We start from the raw sequence: 26,898 nt of genomic DNA on the forward strand, positions 1-26,898 counted from the left end.
TCACCCCACATGGGGTTGGGACAGGGAGGAGGAAACCGTGCCCTTAATGATGGTGTAAAGCTCTAAGGAGAGATCTGGCCACTTGGAAGAGGGACAAAGCAGTGTAATTAAGTCTTTGTTTTCAAGACAAGAGAAATAACAGCATGTTTGTAGGTTCCTGAGTGATGGAAGAGGGAGAGAAGCATTAATCATTCAATAAATTCCTGTCACAAAAACATGGTACTGGATAGGGTGGAGGGAGCTCCAGCATCACCGTCAGGATGAGAGAACGCCCTGGGGTGCCCGGGGTACCCCAAACTTTCCAAAGGCCACTTCGGTAGGGAAATGTGAAGAGGAACTTTGTTGTACTTCCCAAAAATGATTCTAAAAGAGGAAGTCAAACTGGATGCTGAAACAAGTTTCAAGTTAACTGCTCTTAGTTTTATAGAAACACATTTCTTATCCTTTAATAACAGTGTTGGTGGGCAGTGGGGGAGGGGTCCACAATGCATCCTGCCAGATGGTGGAGATGGGGAAGGGGGTTAGAACTGGTCCCTGAAAGAGCTCACCATGTAGCTGGGATGCCGAGAGGGGTGGAAATATGAAATGGGTAGATTTCAACCCCGGGTAACGAGCGCGCTCTGGTAGGAAAAGAATGACACAGACATTCATTCAGCAATTATCTGTTGACACCCTAACATGCTGGCCACTGCTCAACAAGCCACGGGCCCTGCCACTCAGTCTCGTGGGCAGCAGGGGAAGTGGGCATATGGATAAACAGACAGCTGCAGTCAGTGAGATCAGTGCTATAATAAGGGAGAGCCAAAATGCTACGGGCACGCACAAGAGGCACCCTCCGGGGCGACGTGGGAGCCAAGCTGAGACTGAAGAAGGGCCCAGGAAGCAGCAGCATCCAGCACAGTCTGCATGCGAAACTCGCCAGCACGCCCTCCCTCAGGTTTTTAAATCTCTGCCTAAGAGTTGTGATTATAGAAAAGCAGAAATAACGTGTCCTTGGAGCTCTTTGCTAAGTAGGTGAAACCAGGCTTCTGGGCTTCTGGAAGTGAGAGACATGTGACAAAGACCCTTGAGAGCAAGCAGCCAGCACCAAAGTGAAGCTCTTCATAGTAACACTGTTCCACAAGGAAGTTATCAAAAGGACTCAGGAGCCAACCTGAAGATACTCCCACTGGTCGAAGATGGAACAATTCGAGCTTTAATAAATATAATAATTACGGTGGCTTGAAATCCATCAGATATGTTTAAATCTGGGAGTTCATCATGATATTAAAAGAGAAAAAAGAATTTGTCATCCTCAGAGGCTGTGATGGAACCGCTTCATTATCTTTTCATAAATGTATTCTGCTTAACAAAGGAAAACCAACGATAGACTTAGAATCTCACCATTCTGCTCTCCACAGTGAAATCATAGGTAGAGGTGTTCAGCCTCAACAGTTGCTAACTTATGAAGAGGAACGAGCAGACGTGAAAGTTCCACCCGCAAAGCCAGACAGTGGGAAATTCTGTGATCAAAGGCCCAGGTTCTTCAACAGATAAATGACAAGAAAAAGAAAGGACAGAGGTGATCCATGGAGCAAATGAGTCTTAAAAGATGTATCAGAAATTTTCTGTGGGATTATTTTTTATTGAAGTACAGTTGATTTCCAGTGTTGTGTTAGTTTCAGGTGTACAGCACAGCGATTCAGTTATACATATATTCTTTTTCAGATTCTTTTCCATTATAGGTTATTATGAGATACATACTGAATATAGTTCCCTGTGCTATATGGTAGGTCCTTGTTGGTTATTTTATATATAATAGTGTATATCTGCTAATCCCAAACTCCTAATTTATCCCTTCCCCACCCCCTTTGGTAACTGTAAGTTTCTCTTCTATGTCTGTGAGTCTGTATCTGTTTTGTAAATAAGTTCATTTGCATCACTTTTTTAGATTCCACATATAAGTGATATCATGTGATATTTGTCTTTCTCTGTCTGACTGACTTCACTTAGTATGATCATCTCTAGGTCCATCCCTGTTGCTGCAGACGGCATTGTTTCACTCTTTTTATGGCTGAGTAATATTCCATTGTATTATAGTGTCTAGGGGATGCTCTTTTGAGTGATAAAGACATTTAAAAACGCAAAGAAGAGATTTCTGTACATGTCAGGATAGCAGTCGTTCATGGGGCGGGCGGAGGCTGTGGTCCAGGTGGGGCACATGACGGGGCTGCAGAGTGGGTGGCAAAGGTATTTTTCAAGTGGTTGGTGGTTAAAAGGGGGGGGTCGCCACCTAATCATAATTCATTAAGCTGTACATTTGTCTTATGTGCTTTGCTGTATTTGTGTTTTCTTTTACACTGAAAAGGATTTTAAAACAATTCCTCTGGATAGGGCATGTTCATGGCTGCATTCACTATGTGCCAGGCACTGAGCACGGCGGGACCAGGGGCTGCGGGCTCTTCTGACTGGGGAGATGTTCACATTTCACAAGGGCAGGATTGCGGGATTCCACAGCAAAACACTGTCAGCTTGCCCTGGCAAATCGCTTCTCCCACTGCACACCGGTGGGCCCTGAGGGCTCTTCTAGCTCTGACCATAGAAAGATCTGTTTCCCATCAGCCTTTTCAGCCAGCCCACCAGTATCATCTCCAGCAACAAAAACCTGCAACATCCTGTAATCTTGTGGAAGAGTGTTTGTACTCATTTCTCAGATACGAAGAAGGTACAACTGAACTCCTCCAGGAAGGGGTGTTGAGATCACAGGCCCGTTGCTGATTCTGTGTTTACAAACACCTCCTGGTTGGTTTCTTGATAAAGAGGGACCACCCCGCCCCCAGGTTAAATAAAGGTACAAGCACTTGCAAGGCTCAGGCGGCTCCTGTGCAATGGCAGGCTCCCCATCCAGGGAACAGGGACTGAGACTTGAATCTGAGTTTCCCTGTTACGGATTGAACTGTTCCCTCACCCCCCCCCAAAAAAATTCCTGTGTTGAAGTCCTAATCCTCAATGCCTCAGAAGGTAACCTTATTTGGAGACAGGGTCTTTACAGAGGTATCAAGTTAAAATAAGGTCATTAGGGTGGGCCCTAATGTAATATGACTGGCAGAGTTGAGAAGACAGATGAGCATTCTGGATGGCTGAGGTAGCTGGAATTTGTAGGGAAAGGCACCAAAGAGGAGGGTGCTGAAAAGAGAGGGTAAAGAAAGAGCTGCAGAAATCTACCTGGGAATTCCCTCACGGGACTTAGGCTGAATACTAACACCCACACGTGTTGGGTGAAACCCCATGAGGTGAATCCAAAAACAACTCGTGGACACCCACAAAGTGAATGACTACCCGAGCTCACACGGGGCTGGGAGATGTTCAGACCAGCTCAAGTGGAGAAACCTGAAACATTCAGTAGAGACTCTAGAAAGGCCACACCTCAGAAGCTTTCAAGTTACTGAATTACCTGACAAAGACAGCTCAAGACTTTTTAAAGGAAGACAATGAAACCCAGACACTCAACAATATAATGTTTATGATGTAAAGCATTCCCCCCAAATTACTAGAAATGCAAAGAAGCACGAAAATGTGGTTCATAATCAGGAGAAAAATCATACAATAGACAGAGACCTAAAAATGACAGAGATGATGGAATAAGCACACAATGTTTTTAAAACAGCTCTTATAATGTATGACATTTAAAGGAAAATGTGTACATAACGAGGAGAGAGATAGAAGATATAGACAAGAACAAAATGGAACTTGTGGAGGTAAATGTACAATATCTGAAATGAAAAATTCACTGGATGTGTGGAACAACATCTTAAGCATCGAAGAAGTGCTTAGTGAACTGGAAGTGCATTTTTAGCAGCTCCCTGGGGAGAAATGAACAGACTCCCCAAGGACCTGCTAAAGATGCACATTCCTGGATCTCACGTCCAGAAAGGCTTACTCACCAGGCCTGGCTTGGGGCCCAGGAATGTGCATTTTTAACAAGCATCTCTACAGATTGTGATTCATAGAAGCAGCGCCCTTTCTAAAGGTACCTAACTGGCCAAGGATGAGAAGGAAGGAAGAGGTGAAAAGGGAGTTCAAGATGGACCGTTTCAACACTGAATTCCTATCCTTTTATGGGTTGTGAACCCCTTAGAAAACATGATGAAATTCATGGACCTTCTCTCATCACAAACATGTGTGCAGGGGCTTCGCTGGTGGTCCAGTGGTTAAGACTTCGCGCTCCCAATGGAGGGGGCGCAGGTTCGATCCCTGGTCAGGGAACTAGATCCCACATGCCGCAACTAAGTTGCATGCCGCAAGTAAGAGCCCACATGTCACAACTAAACAGCCTGCATGCCGCAACTAAGACCCAGCGCACCCAAAATAAAATTAATTAAAAAAAAAAGAAACGTGTGTCCATGTGCATGTGCGTGTGCACGTGCGTGTGCACGCACGTGCACACACACACTGTTCTGGACGGTTTTCCCTTATTGAACTACAAACACTCTCCCTCATGGCCTCACCCAGTATTTCTCTTAACAACCATCTATTTGCTGATGATTTACAAAATTATGTTTCCAACCTAGATCTTTCCCAGAAACTTCAGACCCATGCCTAAGGTCCGGCTTCGAGACCATGCTCATACTTGTTGAGTGAACTAATTCCACACGATTTCACAGTGCCCTGGACCTAGGTTTAAAACACAACTCTTGAGAAACATGACTAGCTTTGTGGGTTCATAACAAACCTCATCACCAGGATTTACTCATCACATATTTACGTGCTAGGAACTGGGGATGTGATGGGGAACCAGACAGACAAGTTCTCGAAGCTGGACCTTAGGCAGTCAGGCGAGGCTTGGTCCGAGCCTTTTAACTCAAACACAGCAAATGCTCCATCCACACATTGAGTACAGTGGGGTGTCAGCTACACGTTTCTTTTCTTTTTCTTAACTTATTTATTTAATTTATTTTTGGCTGTGTTGGGTCTTCATTGCTGCACACGGGCTTTCTCTAGTTGTGTCGAGCGGCGGCTACTCTTCCGTCGCAGAGCGCAGGCTTCTCATTGCAGTGGTTTCTCTTGTTGTGGAGCACGGGCTTCAGTAGTTGAGGCACGTGGGCTCAGTAGTTGTGGCTTGCAGGCTCAGTAGTTGTGGCGCATGGGCTTAGTTGCTCTGTGACCTGTGGGATCTTCCCGGACCAGGTCTCGAACCCGTGTCCCCTGCATTGGCAGGTGGATTCTTAACCACTGCGCCACCAGGGAAGTCCCTAGCTACACGTTTCTAAGATGAGCCTTTCTCAGTTAATAACACAGGCTATTGAGGCTGAAGATTACCATGGACAAAGGTTCAAAGTTTGAGCACTTTATTCCTACACTCAGTTCTATTTGCACAATAAAATAAACCTGGCTGGGTTAAGCAAGTTTCACTTCTTGGGCTCCAGAATTCAATAAAAGTGAAGTGCCCTGTCTGGATTGTATCCATCGTCGAAAGACACTGAAGTGAACTGAGAAACATCCTGCAAGTCTCTGAGGCTGTAAAGAGACACCCCTGATTTAAACTGCTCTTCTGGCCAGAGTGATTACTGTCCCTTTGTTTCAGCGGAATTGGCCTCCTGCCCCCTCTGCAGCGGTGAAATCCCAAAGCTATGAAATCATTTCCTCCGCATGTGCACAGGACCCATCAGCAAGCTGCCGGCATCGCCCGGCTTTCCAACTCGGGCTGAGGGAACGAAACCTCCATCGAGCTGCACTTGGAGCTGTGGGTTTTGATCCTTCAATATTACTGTCATCTGAGCCAGGGCAGTTTTCGACTCAAGCTGCCCAAGGAACCGTGCAGGCCTCTTCCCCTTTGGACCTGTGGATGTGTTCAGTGCTGCCCTGGCCCAGAGTGTCCAGGGCTCCAGGATTTGGGGCTCAGACTCCAAAATCTGAGTCTGTTCTGATTGCTTGCATGTGTTGGGCTTCTGAGCTGTTCTCGCAGGGGCCTTATCTGTCAGGCTGCAGGAGATGCCTTGATTAGAGGACAACACCGAGAAGAGATGTTGCCAAGGAGCTATGGGTGGCAAGGCCTAGCTCTAGTGTGAAAAGTGTTCGCGTTGTGTGCAAATTCTGTGGTGCAAAGTTGGAAGTGGAACTTGTTTGAGGAGCATGAGAAATTACATGCAGAAGAAAGGAACTTCAGAAACCAAGACCTGGCCCATGAACATCAGCTGGTCTCCAGCTCGCCCTGGGACTCTAGCCTGTGCCCATCTAGCCTGTGTGCTCTGTGAGGGCAGGACTGGGGGGGGTGGAGCTGGCGGAAAAGCTTAACAGGAGGAATCCTCATGTTGGAACAGATCTGTATATTGATTGCAGTGGTGGTCACAGGAATCTACACATGCAATGAAACTGCACTGAGACACACAGACACATGCACATACAACAGGTGAAACCTACAGCAGCTCCTGTTTGTTTACAAACTCCTGGGGATCTAGTTAGGTTTCTAAATAAGTTTACAAAAAGATGCTCAATCCAAAAGAACTCAAGAAAGTACAGAAAAGAAAAGGAAACCTACAGGAAGTGGGGAGCACATCAAAAGTACAAGTAAGATGCTCGATTTCAATCTAAATGCAGCAATCGTTACATCCAGTGGAAATGGACTCAGTACTCTGGCACAAAGATGTTTATGGAATGGGTCGCATGCAGGATGCTCATGATGGTCTCGAGGGCCATGTGCTATGACAGAATATACCACGTGGACGAATTTGTGGGTGCCAGGAAGGTTAGAGTGACAGAAGATGAAGCTAAAGAGGGGGTGGTGGCCAAATGGTGGAAGCCACAGTGGGCCTGAGGGAGGGGAGGGGTCGAAGCTGAATAGAGACTGCTTTATGACCGGGCAGGTGCTATTATTGCGTCATGTGTTACCAAGTGCTCAAGGCAGCTAATTTTCCAGAAAAAGAAGCTGGTCCTCAGAGAGATGGAGTGTTAGCTTTCCGCAGACTGTCCTGTCACGCGGAACTGTCAAAGCTGTTTCCCCGATCTAGCTTCAAGGTGGAATCTTTCTGTCCCTTCACACACAAACATTCTTCGCTGGAGTCCAGAAGACACAGAGGGAAAAGAGGCAAGAGGATTAAGACTGGCTCTTGTCTGATTGACTGACTTTTCATTTCCTTTTACATCTTTCTTCATCCCCCTTCTTCTGACTGGAACACACTTCCCCCACTGTGTTTTTCTTCTCATTGTGTTGCTATTAACGGATACTTAGTAAATGTTAGTGAGTGTTTAGAAAACCTAACAACTCCACCACCAACTGCCATTTGTAAGGCCCCCGGGAATCTTGGATGTGGTCCCAGAACACGAGATGAAAGAAAGCGTTTGGTAACAACTTGGAGGTTTATAGTAACTTCCCAAGACCCGCTCCTTTAAGCCCAGCTCCCATTTTCTTCCCAGTGGTGTCACCTTGAAAACACTCAGGAAGTTTGGGGTGCGGTTATGTGTTGCAAAAGGCGAACATCATTGAAGAAACAAAGTCCTGGTTAATGTTCTATTTTCTGCTGTGCTTTACTCAAGGGGGCCCCTTCTCTCCGCCTTCTACTTCCTCGCCAAGGGGGACCACAAAAGCCAGGGGACCCGAGGGCGGGGGGTCGGGAATTTCCAGGAGCAGGTTACATGGTCCTCTTGGTCCTGGCTCAGCGCCACTAGCCCCGGGATTGCTGGTGACCCTTCAGCCTGATGGCCTGTAACCTTCTGCCTGCCACCACACAGAGCCGGGACTTGTCGCAGGCGTGGAATAGCTTCCTGTGATTGTCCTGGAGACGGCCTGGCCCACGGGTTCCGCTTCCAGGCCTTGTCAAGAGAGGCAGACAAGTCCTGGATCTCTGCGATGTGGAAGGAGGAACCCTGAGGAGGACTGTTCGGCAGAGATAAGTGTGCCACTCTACGTGACGTGGACTTGACCTTCCTCGTGTACTGAGAGCTAAGTGCCACTCAATGTCCTGGGTGGTTTCTCATCATTTCTGAACTGGACACTTACAAATGAAATAATATGACCCTCACACCCAAGGGTGTCCCCTTGGGACGTTCCTTCGCCGCTGCTCAAGCTGAGCACACGGGGGTGAGGGCTCCTGGGACTGTCTCCGAAGGAGTCCATGAACGATGAGATGACACCGATCCCTTGGAATGCACAATAGTAATAATAATAGGTAACACGCACGTCCCGGGAACTGGTTGAAGTGCTTTGGATGGATTAAATGAAATCATTTAACCTGCACACAGGTCCTTAGAGCATTCTCTACGCAGGAGGAAAGGCGTGATGTGAACCAACTGGGATGGGGCGAGAGTGTGGACATGGTTACCAAGTCTAGGACAAAAGGTCTTGGAAAGGAGAAAATCCGGCCCCATTTTATACAAATGAGCTCACACTCCAGCAGGAGGCCCACCCCTTCTTTCTCCTGAAATACGTGAATTTGGAAGGCATTCGGAAAACCTGGTCTCTTGTGTTATTAGATGTAAGGTAGCTGAGGTTTAATGCTGAGGAAAATCGCTCTAAAATGCTCCCCCCGGTGCCTGGTGCCGAGAGCAAGCTCAGTCAATCTTGTCGAACAAGTTAATGAATGTCTAGCTCATTCCACCTGTAATCAAAATAAATTCTGCCTGAATTACATATTCACATTTAAATAAGGAAATGATAACAGGACTGAAAAGATAGGGTGGGCATTGACCTAACACCGGCCTCTGGGAAGGCTTTCCAAAAACATGACACGACAGCCACACATTCATTCCTCAGAAGTGGAGCCGTCGGTGCTGTTAACACTCGTGCTACCCGTGACTCAGCTGCCGGAGGGCAGGAGGGACGGAAAGAGGAGACAGCGGGCAGGAGACGGGTCCCAGCTGGCAGGCAGCTAACGGCCCCAGAGTGATGGTTACGGGGCGGCTCATCAGCACGAAACACTGTTTTGGCTGCAGGAAGTTGCCAAAACCGCCTCCCAGCCTCTGGCCAGCACAAAACTGTGACTCAAGAGAAGCGGTTCCGCCCGGGAGCCCACAGGATGCCAGTGCTGACTGAAGCCCGTGTCTCGGCCCAGGAGAAGCTGAGCTCCCAGAGGGCACCTGCCGGCGGCAGACTCGTCCCCAGGTACCTAGAGAGGAAAAGAACAGCCTGGCTTTCAGCTTGGTTTCACGACTTGCTGGGCTCAAAGGACAGACATCTGTTAGAAGGAAGACCCCTTTATTGTTTACAGTTCAAGGCCAATTCCCTGGGCCTCCTCCCTGCTGACCCCAGTGCATTTCTGCATGCCGGGAACGCACGTGCCAATCAGGATGCAGAAATGTTTGCTGGGTGAAGTGATGAGCACCGGTCCAGAGCAAGCCCCTCAAGCCGCTGCCCGCTGCGTCCGGCTTCCGCCCTGTTCCCCTCGCGGTCCCTCTCAGCTCCTGAGGGCTGAGCGTCCGGGGGGAGGAGTAGCCCACACCATTGTCCTCTCGTTCCTCAGTTAAGGATTTTTCACTGGCATCCTTCACAAATCTTTCTCCTATTTCGTCAAAGCTGTACCCTTCCAGGGGTAGATGAGACGTCTAACCTATCTCAGGTCTTTCCATGACTTGGTTAGATTTTCCTGCTCTATTTTGGACTCTTTTCAATGAGTTTCACAGAGGGGAATCACATAAACATGCATTCAGAAATAAGTTACTTTGTTTCTCAGAAACCTCTGTGAAAGATCCAGCAGTCCCATAGGACTGCTTGTTGTTTAAATGTGTATTTGTCTGGTGTCTCAGGAGGTTATATATTATTTCTTATGTTTCACATCCCTTTGTAGACCTTTTTCTATGCCCATTTTTCCATTGCGAGGCCGATCTTTTCCCTAATGATTTACAAGGATTATTCCTAGAAGTCAAGGATATAAACTCATTTGCCTTATAAGTTTATGTTGTTTTTGAAGCACCAGTGCCTAAAATCGTGCTCAGCATGCAGGAGATGCTCAGTAAATATTTGCTGAAGGACTGAAGGAATGAATAAATGAATGAACGGAAGTGTTTTATTCTCGTATAGCAAAAATCTGTGTTTCCCTTTATAGTTTTTCTATCATGTTTAGAAAGGTTTTCCCCACCCCAAGATCAGATTGAGATCCTACAACTTTCTCTTGTAGAAATTATATTTCATTGTCTTCCATTTAAACTCAATGCATCTGGAATTTGTTTGTCATGTCTCTATGAAGTGAGATTGATCCATAGTTTTATGAATTTGCTATCAGGGTTCCTGAAGAAGCTTGCATCTTTTTCTGTGCCTAAATAGTTTAAAGAGTGTGAGAGTGATCTGTTCTTTAAAGTTCAAAAGGTCGCAAATGTTACAACATTCTGAGTCAAGCATCTGTCTCGGAGGTAATTTCACTTCTTTCATATTTACCAAAATAACATTTTAGGGTGTAAGACTGTGAAGAGTGTACTTCTTGCCAGCAAGGCCATGTGAGAGTTCTCCTTTGGTGTGAAAATTTCGGTGGAGTTAAATTACAGTTTAAACGTCAGTTTAATTTCTAGTTACACCATGCTCAGGGCCCAAGACCCCAAACCACGGATTTCTTGTCAGCACTAAAAGCCACAATGTAACAGACTTGCTTCTTGTGAAATAGGAACTGGTGGTGATAAACCGAAACAACCACGGAAAAGGAGGCCTGGGAGGGGACAACAAAGCAGCCCACGAGGGGACCTAGCTGGCGTGTTGATATAAAGCAGGCACAGTTCTGATGTGTAAAGAAGGCAAAGTAAGCTGAGTTACGCAGCACGGCGGGATGCATCGTGAGGCTCTACCTGGAGGGAGACAGGCAAGAAAACAAGGTGCTCCACGGCAGAAGGAACGCGACTTTGATCCCTGACAGGATACGACAGGTGTGGAGGCCCCCCGGCCAGCGCTGCCCAGCATGCCTTGGGGCTTGGCTACACAGGGCCTCTGGGCTCATCCAGCCTGACACAAGATGATAAAAAAGTATTTTCCTACATTTTCTTTTAATCTTTTATGTTGAATTATTCCATGAATATAATTGTGAGAAGCCAAACAACTCACAAAAACTATAAAGGAACCAATTCCCAGATTTTCTTACAAAAGATAAAAAATATCTGCGTGGCAAGAGACCCCTTGAACAAAGTTGAGATGATGAATTTGTAGTGAGCTGCAATTGAATAAACAAAATACATAAAGAGCTTCTATGAAAACACTTCGATAAACGTAAATGACCTGGGCACCTGGAGGATGGCATTTCCATACTCTTGAGATTTGGAAGCCCCTGGAAGGAGCAGATTTAGGGAGATGACATTGCCCCGAGAGCTACATGATAGAGACCTCTGCTCTGTCTTGTTGCTTCGAGTGTGCTTTTATTTTGGAGAATGATAAACTTTACCCTTCATTTCACTCAGGCTTGTAAATGAGTTGAGGGAAATGGAACTCTAAGAATCACAACAAAGTACCTTTGGATGGAGAATTACTTTCTTCCTTTCGGATTTTTAGCCATTATACACAGTGACGTTAACATCCATGAACATACATCATTGTGCAAAGGTTTGAAAATTTTGTGCCAATCTGATGGGCAAAGGTATCACATTTTTAATTAGCAATTTTTGGTTATATGACTTGGGGCCATTAGTTTCTTCTTCTATGAAATGCTTATTTTCTCTCAGAAAATGAAAACACGTGAGTGTTGACTGTTACAATCTAGAGGCAGATGGGTCCATAGACAGGGGGGGTGGTAGCAGCTGCCAGCTTCCAATAAAAAAAGAACAAGATGCGACAATGGCTTTCTTTCTCCACTCTGGCTCTAGGTTCTGAACAGGTGGGAACTTATATCCTGAGAAGGACCTGAGGAAAGGTGGGAACTTATTTCCTTCTGTCGGGCCCAAATCTGGAGGTGGGTGTCACTTGATTCCTGGTGACCTTACACTGCAAATCAATAAAATGCTTCCCTCTCCTTTGCTTTCAGCTACCCAAAGATCATGACAGATTGGCCGAAGGACAAATTGCAAACGAAAAGGTGAAATTTACCAGTAAGAAATGCAAGGTCCAGTCCCCGGGCCTCAACAAAGCAAAACATCAACAGCACAAGCAGAGACTGGAGGAAAGAGAGCTCAGCAAGAGCAGAGAGGAAAACGCAGTTCTCTCGACAGGAAGCCAGGCGGGTGTGAGTCAGCGGTGGGGTGGCCGCCAGCCCCGAGCCAGGGGGACCTCCAGCCTCCAGGCAGGGAGGGGGCAGCTGGCTCCACTCGGCCTGGCGCTCTGATCCCAGGAGCGCACTCAGTCCTGGTAGCAGCTCGGAGGAGGTGGATCGATGGCCTGAGAACCTGGAAGGAATGGCGGCATCGACCAGCCACCCTCACACCGGATGCCAGCGGGACTCCCAGGTGAACAGAGCAAGGTGTGTTCCGTGTAATCTCAAGAGGTAACAACACCGGGCTGGATTCTCCCAGTCGGAGCTGTCACACAATTCTTTGGGAATCGTGTTTATGTAACCGGTTTCCTGTTGCTGGAACTGTCCGGATAACAAGTGATTGCTCAAAAACGTGGCCAGTATGTAACGAGATGACCACTGACACCCTTTCCAATCACTGAAGTTTACAGAACTGCACTGCGAGCGGGCTTACGGAACACCCTGCTCAACGGCCCCTGTCTCTCTCAGACGTTTTGATTAAGCAGTCAAGAAGTCCCATTGGTTATTTCTCTAAAATCATTCTCATATTCTTCCTTTTTGCTGCACTCCCATTAATACCCTTTGTTTTCCAGTCTCCCTTACAGCTGGAATACAGACTCTGATGGTCTCTCCTGCCACTTTGGCCTCAAGATCGCTTCTGCAGACCTGACGACAGTCTGCTAGCCACCTAATTAAATAATCATCTAGTTCCCAGTACTACGAGGTGGGCATTTGCTTCTCAATGTGCTGCAGATCGTAAAGCAGAAGGATGACAAGCTCCAAGACTTAAATTCTTGGCTCAAACCACGGTTGGAAAACTAGGCTTTCTATGATAGTGCTAAGACTCTCTTCTAGCTTACGTGCGCAGGTTGAGATCACCCACAACGAACCTGGGTTTAACGCTGCAAGTTGCCGAATTATTCCACCGGGTCTTATAAGTGAAACGAAGGGCACGCTTCGAAAAGACTGGACCTGGAGAGTTGGAATGGGGACATTTGATGGCATTTGGCTGAATCTGAGCCCCACTGGGAGGACCACCAAGGAGTCAGACTCCTCGGGAAGGAAGGTTTCGATCACCTCACCAGGCCAACAACGCTGATCAGCTAAGGCATTGTCTTTCCCCTTTCTTTTCCCTACTGTTTTCTGTAGGATGTGTTGGTGGCAGTGAACTCGAGCTAAGTGGCATCGTTCAGCCTGTCAGGCACCCGCAGTAGTGATAGCAGGTTTCTCACCAGAACTAGTTCTGAGTTGTGGTTTGGGGTGTTTTTTCCTGGCTGTTTAACCTCAAAGCTGGTTCTCCAGCCCTCTCACCATTTCTGTCAGAGACCCAATATCATTCTGATCAGCTCTTTTTCTGCTTAAATCAGTCAGGATCAGCTTCTGTTGCTTGCAAATTAAAACCCTGACTAGTACAACATCTACAAAGAGTGTGTGGTCAGTCCAAGTTTCCTCATCTCTAAAACACACCGAAACTGAATGAAGAAATAATAAATAGAAAAGGAGAAATTAAAGTTAGAAAAATTAAAAAGTAGGACTTATTAATAATCGAAAAACTGGTTCACTGCCAAAACAAAAATCAATAAAACAGAAAACACCAACTAACCTAACCAACAGAGGAAAAAGGAACAGAGCACAAATTCACAATGACAAGGAAGCAATACCTCTGAGAAGAGTAAAAACAAATTAAAAAAATCATAAAAGCATTTCATAAAATTATATGTGATGAATTTGATGGCCTGGATGAAACAGACACTTTTCCAGGAAGAGTATAATTTATAAAACTGACTCAGGGAGAGATAGACTAAACAGACCAATTTCCATAAAAGAAATAGAGTTGACAAAGATCTAAACACACAAAAAAGGCAACAGATATAGTTTAGAGGGGAATTCTGCCAAAATTTTAAAGGGCTGTTAATTCCAACTCTACTTGAAATATTCTAGAATATGGCAAACTTACAAATTTTTATATGACCCAAGTATAACATTTATGCCAAAATCTGCTAAAGATTGTACAGAAATAAATAAAGCCAAACTTAAAGCCAAAGACCAATCTCACTTATGAATGTTGATGCAAATATCCAATATAAAATATCAGTATGAATAATCCAACAACACAATGAAAAATATACCTTGTCCAACTGGGGCTTATGCCAGAAATGTAAAGGTGGTCTAATATTAGATAATCTATTAATAGAATTCATTGCTTTGCCAGATTTAATGAAAAAGTCATATGACCATCACTAGAAATGCTGAAAAACTTCTTAATAAAATTCAGCAATGACTTCTGATTAAAAAAAAAGAAAACTCAGTAATACAGGAATTGTAGAATATTTCACTAACATAAAGAAAATATATTCTCCTAGCCCCAAAGTCAATATTTTTCTTTCTTTCTTTCTTTTTAAAGTATTTAAAAAATTTTTTTTAAGTATTTAAAAAAGAATTTTTTTTAAGATTTTAAAAAATATTTATTCTTTGGCTGTGTTGGGTCTTCGTTGCTGCACATGGGCTTTCTCTTTAGTTGTGGCGAGCAGGGGCTACTCTTTGTTGCGGTGCATGGGCTTCTCATTGCGGTGGCTTCTCTTGTTGTGGAGCACAGGCTCTAGGCGCGCGGGCTTCAGTAGTTGTGGCTCGCGGGCTCAGTAGCTGTGGCTCACGGGCTCTAGAGCGCAGGCTCAGTAGTTGTAGCCCACGGGCTTCATTGCTCTGCGGCATGTGGGATCTTCCCAGACCACGGCTCGAACCCGTGTCCCCTGCATTGGCAGGCGGATTCTTAACCACTGCACTATCAGGGAAGCCCTCTTTCTTTTTTTAAAGAGCAGCTTTATTGAAGTATAATTGGCACACAAAGAACTGTACATAACTAATGTGTACAATTTGATGAGTTTGACATATGTAGACACCTGTGAAATCATCACCACAGTCAAGGTAGTAGACATATCCATCACCTCCCAAAGTTTTCCTGTGTTCCTTTGTGTGTGTGTCAATGTGTGTGCAGTAAGAACACGTACATGATATCTACCCCTCTAACAACTTTTAAGTGCATAATATAGTATTGTTGGCTATAGGCATTATGCTGTACAGCAGATCTCTAGAAATAATTTATCTTGTATAACTGAAACTTCATACCAATACAGGCCAGCAATTCCACTTGCGGGTATATGCTCAAAAGAATTGAAATCAGGATCTCAAAGAGATATCTGTCCTCCCATGTTCATCCATCAGAACATTGTTTACAAAGCCAAGACATGGAAACAATCTAAGTGTTGGATGATGGATGAATGCATAAAGAAAATGTGGTATGTCCATACAATGGAATATTATTAAGCCTTAAAAAATGCAATCCTGCCATTTGTGACATATGGATAAACCTGGAGGACATTATGTTAAGTGAGATAAGCCAGACACAAATGGACAAATACTGCATGATTCCACTTATATGAGGTCCCTAGAGCAGTCAAACTCATAGAAGCAGAGAATTGGATGGTGGTCACTGGGGGACAGAGGGAGAAGAAAGTGGGGATTTGTTGTTCAATTGGTATAAACTTCTAATATTTTTTCTTAATAGGAAAACATTGAAGGCATGCTTATTAAAGTCAAGATCAAAATAACCTTGCCCATTGTCAATACTACTGTTTCACATTGGGGTGTTAACCAACACATTTGGACAAGAGGAAAAAAAACAAGATACATAAGAATTGAAAAAGGAAGTGGTAAAACTCTTTCTATTTTGGGGACTTCCCTGGTGGTCCAGTGGCTAGGCTCCAAGCTCCCAATGCACGGGGCCCAGGTTCCATCCCCAGTCGGAGAACTAGATCCTGCACGCCACAACTAAAGAGCCCACATGCCGCAACTAAAAGATCCTGCCTGCCGCAACTAAGACCTGGCGCAGGCAAATTTTAAAAAAATGAAAATAAATAAACTCTTTCTTTTTTGGATGACATGATTGTATACACAGGAAATCCCCAAAGAAGAATCAACTGAAAAACTACTACAAAAAGTAAGAGAATTCAAAGGTAAGAGGATAGAATATTAATGTTGGAATTATATTGGACCCAATTTTGTGCATCTTGGCGCCACCTGCCTTCCAGGCCCAGCTGCTCACTCAGTGGGGAGCCATGGTCTCTGCTGAGAGACCCTCCCACCCTTCCCAGACCCGAGCCAGTGAACCCTCAAATACTCCAGTTCCTTCCACCACTTCTGGATTCAGATGAGACACCAGGCCAAAAAACACTGGCTTTCCCAGTGGCTGCCCCAAAAGACACTGAGAAACAGGAGCCATAAGGGAACTGGCAGATACATTTATCTCCCTTCTTTGTTGCAAAAGACAGTTTCAAGGTGAATCGGTTCTACAGAGCCTGTCCAAATCCATCCAAATGACCCAACCAGTGGCTGTGTTTTCTCATGAAATCATGGCCAACTCAGTAACACACGAATTTGCATGTTCTTTCCTTTTTTCCCTTTTCCCATCACTCTCACTGCATTGAGATTACAACCTCAACAAAGCCTTGGCAAATAAGCCTTGGCTCAAGTTCTGTTTTCTAAGGAATTCAGGTGAAGACAGAAACCAATAGCCCTATGAATACAAACAAACAAACAAAAAACCCCAAACAGGCAAAAGCCTAATAAGAATTGTGTAAAGACCAATGTGAAAAAAACTTGGAAATACTCCTGTAAGACATAAAAGCTGACTTGGATAGAAAGGCTCCACACCATAATGTCAGTTCTAAGTTAATTTAAAAATCTAACTTAACCCTCCTCCCCAATAATAACAGGTTTTGTTTTGAAATTAAGCAAGCCGATTCTCAAGTTCATGTGGGAAAATTAAATCAAAACTAGCCAAACTAAACTCTAAAAACTCTTAAAACTCTATAACTCTAAAAACTCCAAAAAAAGAACAATAAAGGGGGACTAGCCATATCACTCACTATTCAAATCAACTGTAAAACCTCTATAATGAAAACAGCTTAATAATGGCACATGAATTGACAGAGGGACCAATGGAAGTTGAACCAGAAATTGAACCAGAAATAAATGTGGGAATTTCATATATGATAAAGAAGGGCAGTATCTCAAATCAGTGGGGATACAGATGAACTTTTTAATAAGTAGTGCTGGCAAAACTGTACAGCCATTTGGAAAAAAATAAAGTCGGATCCATTCCTTACATCTGCACCAGGATAAACTCCAAATGGATCCCAAATCTCAATGTAAAAAATAAAACACACAGTCCGGGGCTCCTGTCTGCTGCCATCCAGCTGCCTGCCCCAGACTTGGCACCCAAGTGCCCTAAGCGCTGAGCAGGTGACCTCCCTGGGGAAGAATGGCCGTGGGCCTTGCCTGAAGGGTGAGAAATGTGCAAAGTCGCTGCCCTGATGGGGCCACACCCAAAGGCTTGGTGGGATGGAGCTGAGGGTCACGCTTTCAAGTCAACCCAGGTTTTGGAGACCCCATCCCCGGCCACCTGCAGGCACTTGGGTGCCCCCTGTAGACCCCCATGCCCTCAATATACCTGAACACTCGGGGAAAAAAATGAATAAAACAAAACAAGGGGCTTCCCTGGTGGCGCAGTGGTTAAGAATCCGCCTGCCAATGCAGGGGACACGGGTTCGAGCCCTGGTCCGGGAAGATCCCACATGCCGCGGAGCAACTAAGCCCGTGCGCCACAACTACTGAGCCTGCGCTCTAGAGCCCGTGCTCCACAACAAGAGAAGCCACTGCAATGAGAGGCCCGCACACCGCAACGAAGGGTAGCCCCTGCTCACTGCAACTAGAGAAAGCCCGCGCACAGCAACGAAAACCCAACACAGCCAAAAAATAGATAAATAAAATAAATAAATTAAAAACAAACAAACAAAACCATACAAGCACCAGAAGAAACCACAGGTGAATTCCTTTAAAAACCAGGGAGGGGAAAAGGCCTTCCTAAATCTGACTGAGAATCCAGAAGCTGTAAAAGAAAATATTGACACATTCTACTAGATACACTTTTATCTTTTGCACACACACACACACAAATAACATAAGCAGAGTCAAAATACAAGTGACAAACAGGGGAAATGTATACATATCTCTTCTCACAAAGGACTAATCACCTCTCAGAAATTGCGACTAAAAAGACCAACAATGGAGAAAGAGCACACAGGAAAATAAACATGTCAAGAAATGTTCAACCTCCCTCTGAATAAAAGAACTGCAAATTAAAACGACACAGAAATACCATTTCTCACCTATCAGATGGCAAAAATCCCAAAGTTGAACAACACATGCTGGAAGGAATGCAAAATGGAACATTCATTAATGTCTACTAAATTTATAGATTCATAGCCCCAGCAATCCCAGCTCTGGGAATCATACAGATATACCTGCACAAGTGCAAAATGTCACATATACCATGCTACTAGTTGTGGCAATGGTTGTAAAATCAAAAGAGTGGAAACAACTCAGGTGTCCAAAATAGGGAACTGGTTGAATAAACACGCTACAGCCACACAGCAGGACACTGTACAGCTGTCAAAAATAGTGAAGATCTCTGGTCACTGACATGGGCAGAATTCTAGAACAAAATTTTTGTTTGAGAATTTTCAAGATCTACTCTCTTAGCAACTTTCATGTATACAATTCAGTGTTACTAGCTATAGTCGGGATGCTGTATATTATATCCTTAGGACTTATTTATTTTATAACTGCGAGTCTGGACCTTTGGCCCACCTTCTCCCATTTCACCCCCCAACCACCATCCCCCACCAATCTGTTCTCTGTATCTTTGAGTTCCTGTTCAACTTTTTTGTTTTTTAAGATTTTACGTAAAAGTGAGATCACATGGCATTTGTCTTTCCCTATCTGACTTACTTCACTTAGCATAATGCCCTCAAGTTCCATCCTTGTTGCTGCAAAGGGCAAGATGTCATTCTTTCTTATGGCTGAGTAATATCCCATTGTATGTATATGTATGTACCACATCTTTATCCATTCATCTGTTGATGGGCACTTAGGTTGCTTCCACACCCACCTTGAATATTGTAAATAATGCTGCAATGAACATGGGGGTGCAGATATCTTTTCAAGTTAGTATTTTCATTTTCTTTGGATAAATATCCAGAAGTGGAATTGGTTGATCATATGGTGTTCTATTTTTAATTTGGGGGGGAATCTCCATACTGTTCTCCATAGTGGCTGCACCAATTTACATTCTCACCAACAGTGCAGGAGGCTTCCCTTTTCTCCACACCCTCACCAACACTTATCTCTTGTCTTTTGATGAAGGCCATTCTGACAGGTGTGAGGGGATATCTCACTGCGGTTTTGATTTGCTTTTCCCTGATGATTAGTGATGTTGAGCATCTTCTCATGTGCTTGTTGGCTGTCTGTATGTCTTCTTTTTTTTTTTTATTGGAGTATGGCTGCTTTACAATTTTGTGTTATCTTCTGCTGTACAGCAAGGTGAATCAGCTATATGTATACATATGTCCCCTCTTTTTTAGATTTACTTCCCATTTAGGTCACCACAGATCTCTGAGTAGAGTTCCCTGTGCTTGTCTGTATGTCTTCTTAAATGAACAGACTAAGATATAGAATGGGATATTGTGTAAGAAAGTGGAGGATGAGAAGCTATGTACATATGTCCTCGTATTTATAGAAGGAAATACTGGAAGTGTGAAGGAAAAAACTAAGAGAAATAGTTACTTGAGGGCTAAGGGCAATTAAGATGGATGAAGACAGAGGTGAGGGAGAGATTTTTCATATTTGAATCATGTAAGTGTGATACTTATTCAATAACTGTTTAAAAGCTGAGATAAAAGCAGAAGAAGCAACTGAACAAAACTGCCCCAAAACAGACCCATGAAAGGATTGAAGACTTAGGTTGCAATTAAAATCATGCTGTACAAACATAAATACAAATGTCTTGTGTACATGAAAAGATGCTCAACCTCACTCATAAAGAAATTCAATTAAAATAAAATACCATTTATCAACTATTGACTTTAAAAAGATCAAAACGTTTGATAATACACTATATATTTGGGGCATTGCAGAGAGACAAGCACTTTGATATCTATTGGCATTTTACATTCACATACACTTCGACTAAGAAATTCCACTTCTAAGCATTTTTTTACAAGCAGAATTAATTGCACATGACTCCACAGACCAATGTACAAAAATATTCACAGCAGCATTGTTTATAGTAGCATGGGACTGGAAACAAGAAAAGGTCTATCATAGTAGCTCCATACAGTGAAATATTATGAAGTTGTTAAAGATAATGAGAAAGATCTCTATGTGCTGATATGGAACAATCCCCAAAATATATTAAGAAAGCGGGTTATAAAATAGTGAATATAGTATACTACCATTTGTTCAAAAAATATGCTTGTATATGCATGGAATATATCTGGAAGGAAAATCCGCAATGCTTGCAGCTGGAGGGGGAAACTTACTTTTCACTGTATATACTTTAATATGCTTTGATTTTGAATCATATGCATATATTCCTTAAAAATACACTCTCTCTGGCAACATATAATGAAAATTTATATAGAGGAAGGACTCTTCAACAAATGGTGTTGAATCAATTGATTAACTATTTGTAAAATACAGTGAGTATAAATACTAACTGAAGAACATGAAAACACTAGTTAGAAAAGGTATCTGCACCCCTATATTCATTGCAGCATTCTTCACAACAGGCAAGATTTGGAAACAACCTAAGTGCCCATTGATGGATGAATGGATAAAGATGTGTATACATACACAATGGAATATTACTCAGCCATGAAAAAGACTGAAATCTTGCCATTTGCAACAACACGGATGGCCCTAGAGGGTATTATGCTAAGTGAAATAAGTGAAAGACAAATACCAAATACCATATGATTTCACTCATATGTGGAATACAATAAACAAATCAAACAAAACATACAAAAACAAACACATAGATACAGAGAAGAGAGTAGTGGTTACCAGCATTATGCTAATGTCAAAACCAGAGAAAGATAGTACAAAAAAGAAAAACTACAGACCAATATCCCTCATGAACAAAGTCACAAATACCCTCAGCAAAATATTAGCAAATTAAATCCAGCAATACATGAAAAGGGGCTTCCCTGGTGGTGCAGTAGTTAAGAATCCACCTGCCAATGCAGGAGACATGGGTTCGAACCCTGATCCGGGAAGATCCCACATGCTGTGGAGCAACTAAGCCCATGCACCACAACTACTGAGCCTGTGCTCTAGAGCCCACGAGCCACAACTACTGAGCCTGCGTGCCACAGCTACTGAAGCCCACGTGCCTAGAGCCCATGCTCCCAACAAGAGAAGCCACCGCAATGAGAAGCCTTTGCACCGCAACGAAGAGTAGCCCCCGTTCGCCACAACCAGAGAAAAGCCCGCGTGCAGCAATGAAGACCCAATGCAGCCAAAAATAAAATAAAATAAATTTATTTAAAAAAACCCAAAAACATGAAAAGGATAAAACATCACAACCAAGTGAAGTTTATCCCAGCAACTCAAAGCTGGCTCCAGATACAAAAATCAATCAGAATAATTCACCATAGTAACAGACAAAAAAAAAAAACGAAGAAAAAGCATATTATTATTTTTACACATGCAAGAAAGGCACTTAACAAATCCAATTCACGATAAAAAGTTTCAGCAAACTAGCAATACAAGGGAACTTCAGCCTGAGAAAAGGCACCCACAAAAAGCCTACGGCTAATGTGCTTAAAAGGTGAAAGACTAAATGCTTTCCCCCTTAGATCAAGAAAAATCAAGGATGTCTGTTCTCATCATTTTTATACAATATTGATAGTATTGAAAGTTCAAGCTATAAATAAGTGAGTTTAGCAAAGTTGCAGGATACAAGGTTAATAAACAAAAATCAACTGACAAACGAATTCTAAAACTGGTATGGAAAAGCAAACGACCAACAATAGCCAAAACAACTCCGAAAAGATAAACAAAGTTGGAGGGCTAAAACTGCCTGATTTCAAGAATTATTATAAAGTTCTTGTCATCAAAACAGCATGGCGTTAGCATAAAGATGAACAAAGACATAAAGGGAACAGACTAGAGAACATAGAAATAGACTTACATAAATATGACCAATTGGGGCTTCCCTGGTGGCACAGTGGTTGAGAATCTGCCTGCCAATGCAGGGGACACGGGTTCGAGCCCTGGTCTGGGAGGATCCCACATGCCGTGGAGCAACTAGGCCCATGAGCCACAACTACTGAGCCTTTGTGTCTGGAGCCTGTGCTCCACAACAAGAGAGGCCGCGATAGTGAGAGGCCCGCACACTGCGATGAAGAGTGGCCCCCGCTCGCCACAACTAGAGAAAGCCCTCGCACAGAAACAAAGACCCAACACAGCCAAAAATAAATTAATTAATTAATTTTTAAAAAAATGACCAATTGATTTTTAACAAAGCTGCAAAAGTAATTCAATGGAATAAAGACAGTTTGTTCAATAAATGTAATTGGTTTGCAAGAAAATGAGTCACAACACAAATGTTACACCTTGTACACAATTTTTAACCCAAATGAATCATTGGTCTAAAGTGTAAAACTATAAATTTTTTAGGAAAAAAAACACAGGAGAAAATCTTCAGGATCTAGGGTTAGGCAAGAGTTCTTAGATTTGACAGTAAACATGATCCACAAAAGAAAAATGGACAAATTGGACTTAATCAAAACTTTAAAATCTCTGTTCTATAAAAGATACTGTAAAGAGAAAGAAAAGACAAACTATAGCCTGGTAGAAAATATTTACAAATTATATATCCAACAAAGAACTTGTATGCAGAGATAAAAGCAGTACCTGGATCTTAGTGTTGTTTTGAAGACTAAATGAGATAATTCAAATAAAGTCCTTAGTGCAGTGCCTGGCACATACAGCCACTCAATAAATGTGAATTATTATAATTTTATTATCATCACTGTTACAGCATTCTTTAAAGTTGAGAAAATAAAAGCAAGATAACTGTTCATCAACAGAGAAATTGTTAAAATATGTTACGTCTATGACCAGGAATGTTAGGCAATGGTTTCAAAGAATGAAGCAAATCTATATGTACTAACTTGGAAAGATGTCCAGGATTGTTGTGAAAAAAGAAAATCGCAGGACAGTTTGTATAGTATGATCTCATTTGTGCAAAAAGAAAATTGTATCTTCTTCGAAATTTTTAAAGAATAACACTAACCAAATTTCTAACAGTTGTCATCCCTAGGGAGGGGCGTGGAAGGGAATGAGGAGGGGTGCACAGGAAGAGTAGGATGTGGGGAAAATTAAAGAGGGTCTTTCACCTTTTACTGTATTTATTCCTAGATCATTTGGCTGTTTATAAGAATAAGTTTGTATATTTGTGAAACAAAAAACAGAAAAGAATCAACTATCTTTTAAAAGAGCAGTAATTCACCTGTCAGAATGGCAAAAAGTCTACAAACAATAAATGCTGGAGAGGGTGTGGAGAAAAGGGAACCCTCCTACACTGTTGGTGGAAATGTAGACTGGTGCAGCCACTATGGAGAACAGTATGGAGGCTCCTTAAGAAAGTAGAAATAGAGCTACTATATGATCCAGCAATCCCACTCCTGGGCATATATCTGGAAACGATGAAAAGTCTAATTCAAAAAGATACACGCACCCTAAAGTTCATAGCAGCACTATTCACAGTAGCCAAGACATGGAAACAACCTAAAAGTCCATTGACAGAGGAATGGATAAAGAAGATGTGGTACATATATCTACAATAGAATATTACTCGGCCATAAAAAAGAATGAAATATTTGCAGCAACATGGATGGACCTAGAGATTATCATACTAAGTGAAGTAAGTCAGAGAAGGCCAAATACCATATGATTTCACTTATATGTGGAATCTAAAAAAAAAAATACAAATGAACTTACAAAACAGAAACAGACTCACAGCCATAGAAAACAAACTTATGATTACCAAAGGGGAAGGGTAGGGGATAAGTTAGGAGTTCAGGATTAGTAAATACACACCACTATATATAAAATAGATGAACAACAAAGACCTACTGTATGGCACAGGGAACTATATTCAATATCTTGTAATAACCTATAATGAAAAAAATCTGAAGGTGTACAGCTGAAAGTAACACAATATTGTAAATTAACTATAGTTAAATTTAAATTTTAAAGAGCAGTGATAAAACTAACTTTCTTTCATAGATTCGAGAATGAAACACAAGCTTACCTCCGACTGAAGGACTTACCTAAATACAGACTTAGCTTCCATCTGTGGTTCACAAACATTAACAGAGAGCTACTTGGCTGGCAGCGCAAAGAACTAAGTTATTGCCCTAGTTGTGTCACTGAGTAGTTTTGCTATGTCATTGTGTAACAGGTGTGAGACTCTGGACTTCTTGAGGACAGGGATCAAGCCTCTTTTGCTCTCTCTAGCCAATGACCTAGGGCCTGGTTCAGAGCTGGTGCTCAATTAAAAGGAAGACGGAATGAGCACTCCCGACAGATCTGAGTGAAAAGCGGCTTGTGAGCACTGACAAATGATCGCCATCTAGTGGCAATACGGGATTCCTGCAGAACTTAAGAGACGAGCGGAAACTGACTTTGGGGGGTGTTTCAGGGACTCCTTTCAACCAAAGAGCATCGACTGCCGAAACGACTATGTCCCTCATTATAAAAAGTTCCCAACCTTAGCCTGAGAGGCCCAGGTTTATGTCTTGGAGTGTTGGTAAGATGACATCTAGGTAGTCTTGTGTCCTAAGTCTCCTCCTTCACCACCCCATCACACGCCCCACACGCCTACAAGCTGTGCAAAGTCCACGGCTGCCACACCTCCATTGCACCTCAAGAGAACGAAGCACATGTAATAACAGGTGTGGACACCCATGCCTTCCCGAGGTGGATGAAGTACTAATAAAGTTTCCTAAGCCAGTCTGGTAAGGACAAGATAGAAAACAGGACTGGAAAAAAATCTGCCACGAACTTTGCACTCCAGGTTCAGCACCTTCCTGCATCATCTGACAATATGCAGTAAACATTTAAGATGTCTCACGTTCCAAAGGGCAACAAGGAAAGCTACCTCGAGCTGGCTTTGCAAGTGCTGCTCTGTGACAGACCCTCACCCTGAGTATCAGTGAGTCTTCAAAGCAGATGCACCGTTAGCGAAGCAGCTGGGTGCCTTAGAGGCTGAGAAATAGTGGACCTCGTGTTTATAGACTCGGGGACTCAAGAAGAATGATGAAGGTAAACAGTGGTAGTAATCAGAAGAATCTAGGTGTGTCTACATCTATGGCATCTGCACGCTAAGTGGAACATGCCTCTAAAACGCTGCTCAGCGGAACAAACGGCAAAAAACTTCGCAAAGAGTCGCAAGAGACGGACACTAGTGTAGTCCCGGGTCAATGGAGAAAGGGGTCTGAGCAGCTGTACGTTGTAAAGACCTTGTCCCGAAGACGCGGGTGAACATAATGAATGTTCGAGCTGTGGCTCGTACATTTAAGGTGTGCTCTCCCGAGCGCCCCTTGTCTCATCCTAGCAAAAGTCCATGGTTCCCGGAGGTTCTCGAAAAGAGCGGTGTCCGCAGAAAGGAGAAGCTGAGAAGCGACAACCCGAGGAAGGCTGCGGACGGTCGTGTCCGATGGCACCTCCGCGGGAAGACGGTGCTCGCAGCCCCGCGGGAAAGCGGAGCCTCCGCGCCTGCCCCGTGCAGGCGGCGCGTCCCGGGCTCCCCGTCCCTCTCCCCCGCCGCGGCACGGCGACAGGGCCGCTCTCTCGGGCGGTCCCGGCGGCCGCTCCCGCACCGAGACGGGCGCCCGGGCTCGCCCCACCCGCCTCCCTCCCGTCGGCTCGGCGCGCTCCGGCTCGACGTGCGGTCTCGCTTTCCGTCCGCCGGCCTCGCCCGCAGCCCGAGCGCGGGGCTCCCGGGCCACTCCGAGGCCACCCCGCGGCCACCCGGGGCCCCGAGGACGCGCGGCGACGCCCCTACTCACGTAGCGCTGCAGCTTCCTCTCGGGGGGCGACTTGACGAGCCAGCCCGTGCACACGGCGTCGCCCGCGCTCATCGTGCCGCGCTTCCTCCGGCTGGGCCGGCGCCCGCGGCGGGAGGAAGTCGGCGGCGATGCCGGCGGGGCGGGCCCAGCGCCTGCAGCCCGCCCGCCCTCCCAGCGCCGCCCCCGCGGCCCCGCGACCCCCGCCCGGAGGGGCCGGGCGCCACCTCGGCCTCGGGCAGGAAAGCCCTGCGGGCTGGAGCCGGCCCCCCGCCGCCCTCGCCCCCGCCCGCGGTCGGCCGCGTCTGAAGGTCTGGTGCCCGGGCCTCGGGGTCACGAGAGCCGAAACCTAGACCCCACACCTGCGATGTCAATGCTTAGGGACAAAGAAAAGCCTAACTGCCCCTTGACTTCCCGTTTCCACTTGATGGTTTGCAAATTACTGCTTCTGCTGTGCCCCTCCCCCGAAGATCTCTTTATCCGGGGATGAGCTCTGCAGCAAAACTAAATCCAAATCATCCAGAATCAAAAGGTTCAAAACTGGAAGTGCTGTTTGCAGTCTCTTTGACCCGAAGCCTTTAAAACATGGATCCAAGAATGATGGTGCAGGCGGTGTGCTGAGCCCGGCAAGTAACTGCCACGCACACGACGCTCACGCAGACCTGCGGCTGCAGGGCCGGTGAGTATGCGCACCACCGAACAGGCATTAGCTCCCTGGATCCACACACACTATCAAGTGGGCTTGACCATGATCTCAGTTGTGCAGGTGAGTAAACTGAGAAACAGGATCATATCACCCTTCAAAGCCGCAC

The 26,898-nt window shown here is 44.5% G+C and overlaps 1 protein-coding gene and 1 long non-coding RNA gene across 2 annotated transcripts in view; one reads left to right on the forward strand and one right to left on the reverse strand.

Moving 5' to 3' along the window:
* The window catches only part of GAB3 (GRB2 associated binding protein 3), a 59,754-nt gene extending 33,546 nt beyond the window's left edge, over positions 1–26,208 (reverse strand). The window contains exon 1 of the mRNA XM_057539105.1: positions 26,090–26,208. Within this exon, the coding sequence (XP_057395088.1) occupies positions 26,090–26,161 (72 nt within the window). The 5' untranslated portion in view covers positions 26,162–26,208. The remainder of the gene's footprint in view (positions 1–26,089) is intronic.
* LOC130706534 (uncharacterized) lies at positions 11,751–13,937 on the forward strand. Its single transcript, XR_009006756.1, has 3 exons — positions 11,751–11,798; positions 11,910–12,341; positions 12,707–13,937. It is a non-coding gene; the product is annotated as an uncharacterized LOC130706534 (long non-coding RNA).
* Positions 26,209–26,898: the final 690 nt, after the last annotated feature.

Source organism: Balaenoptera acutorostrata, chromosome X (assembly GCF_949987535.1).
Source record: "Balaenoptera acutorostrata chromosome X, mBalAcu1.1, whole genome shotgun sequence".
Taxonomy (NCBI): domain Eukaryota; kingdom Metazoa; phylum Chordata; class Mammalia; order Artiodactyla; family Balaenopteridae; genus Balaenoptera; species Balaenoptera acutorostrata.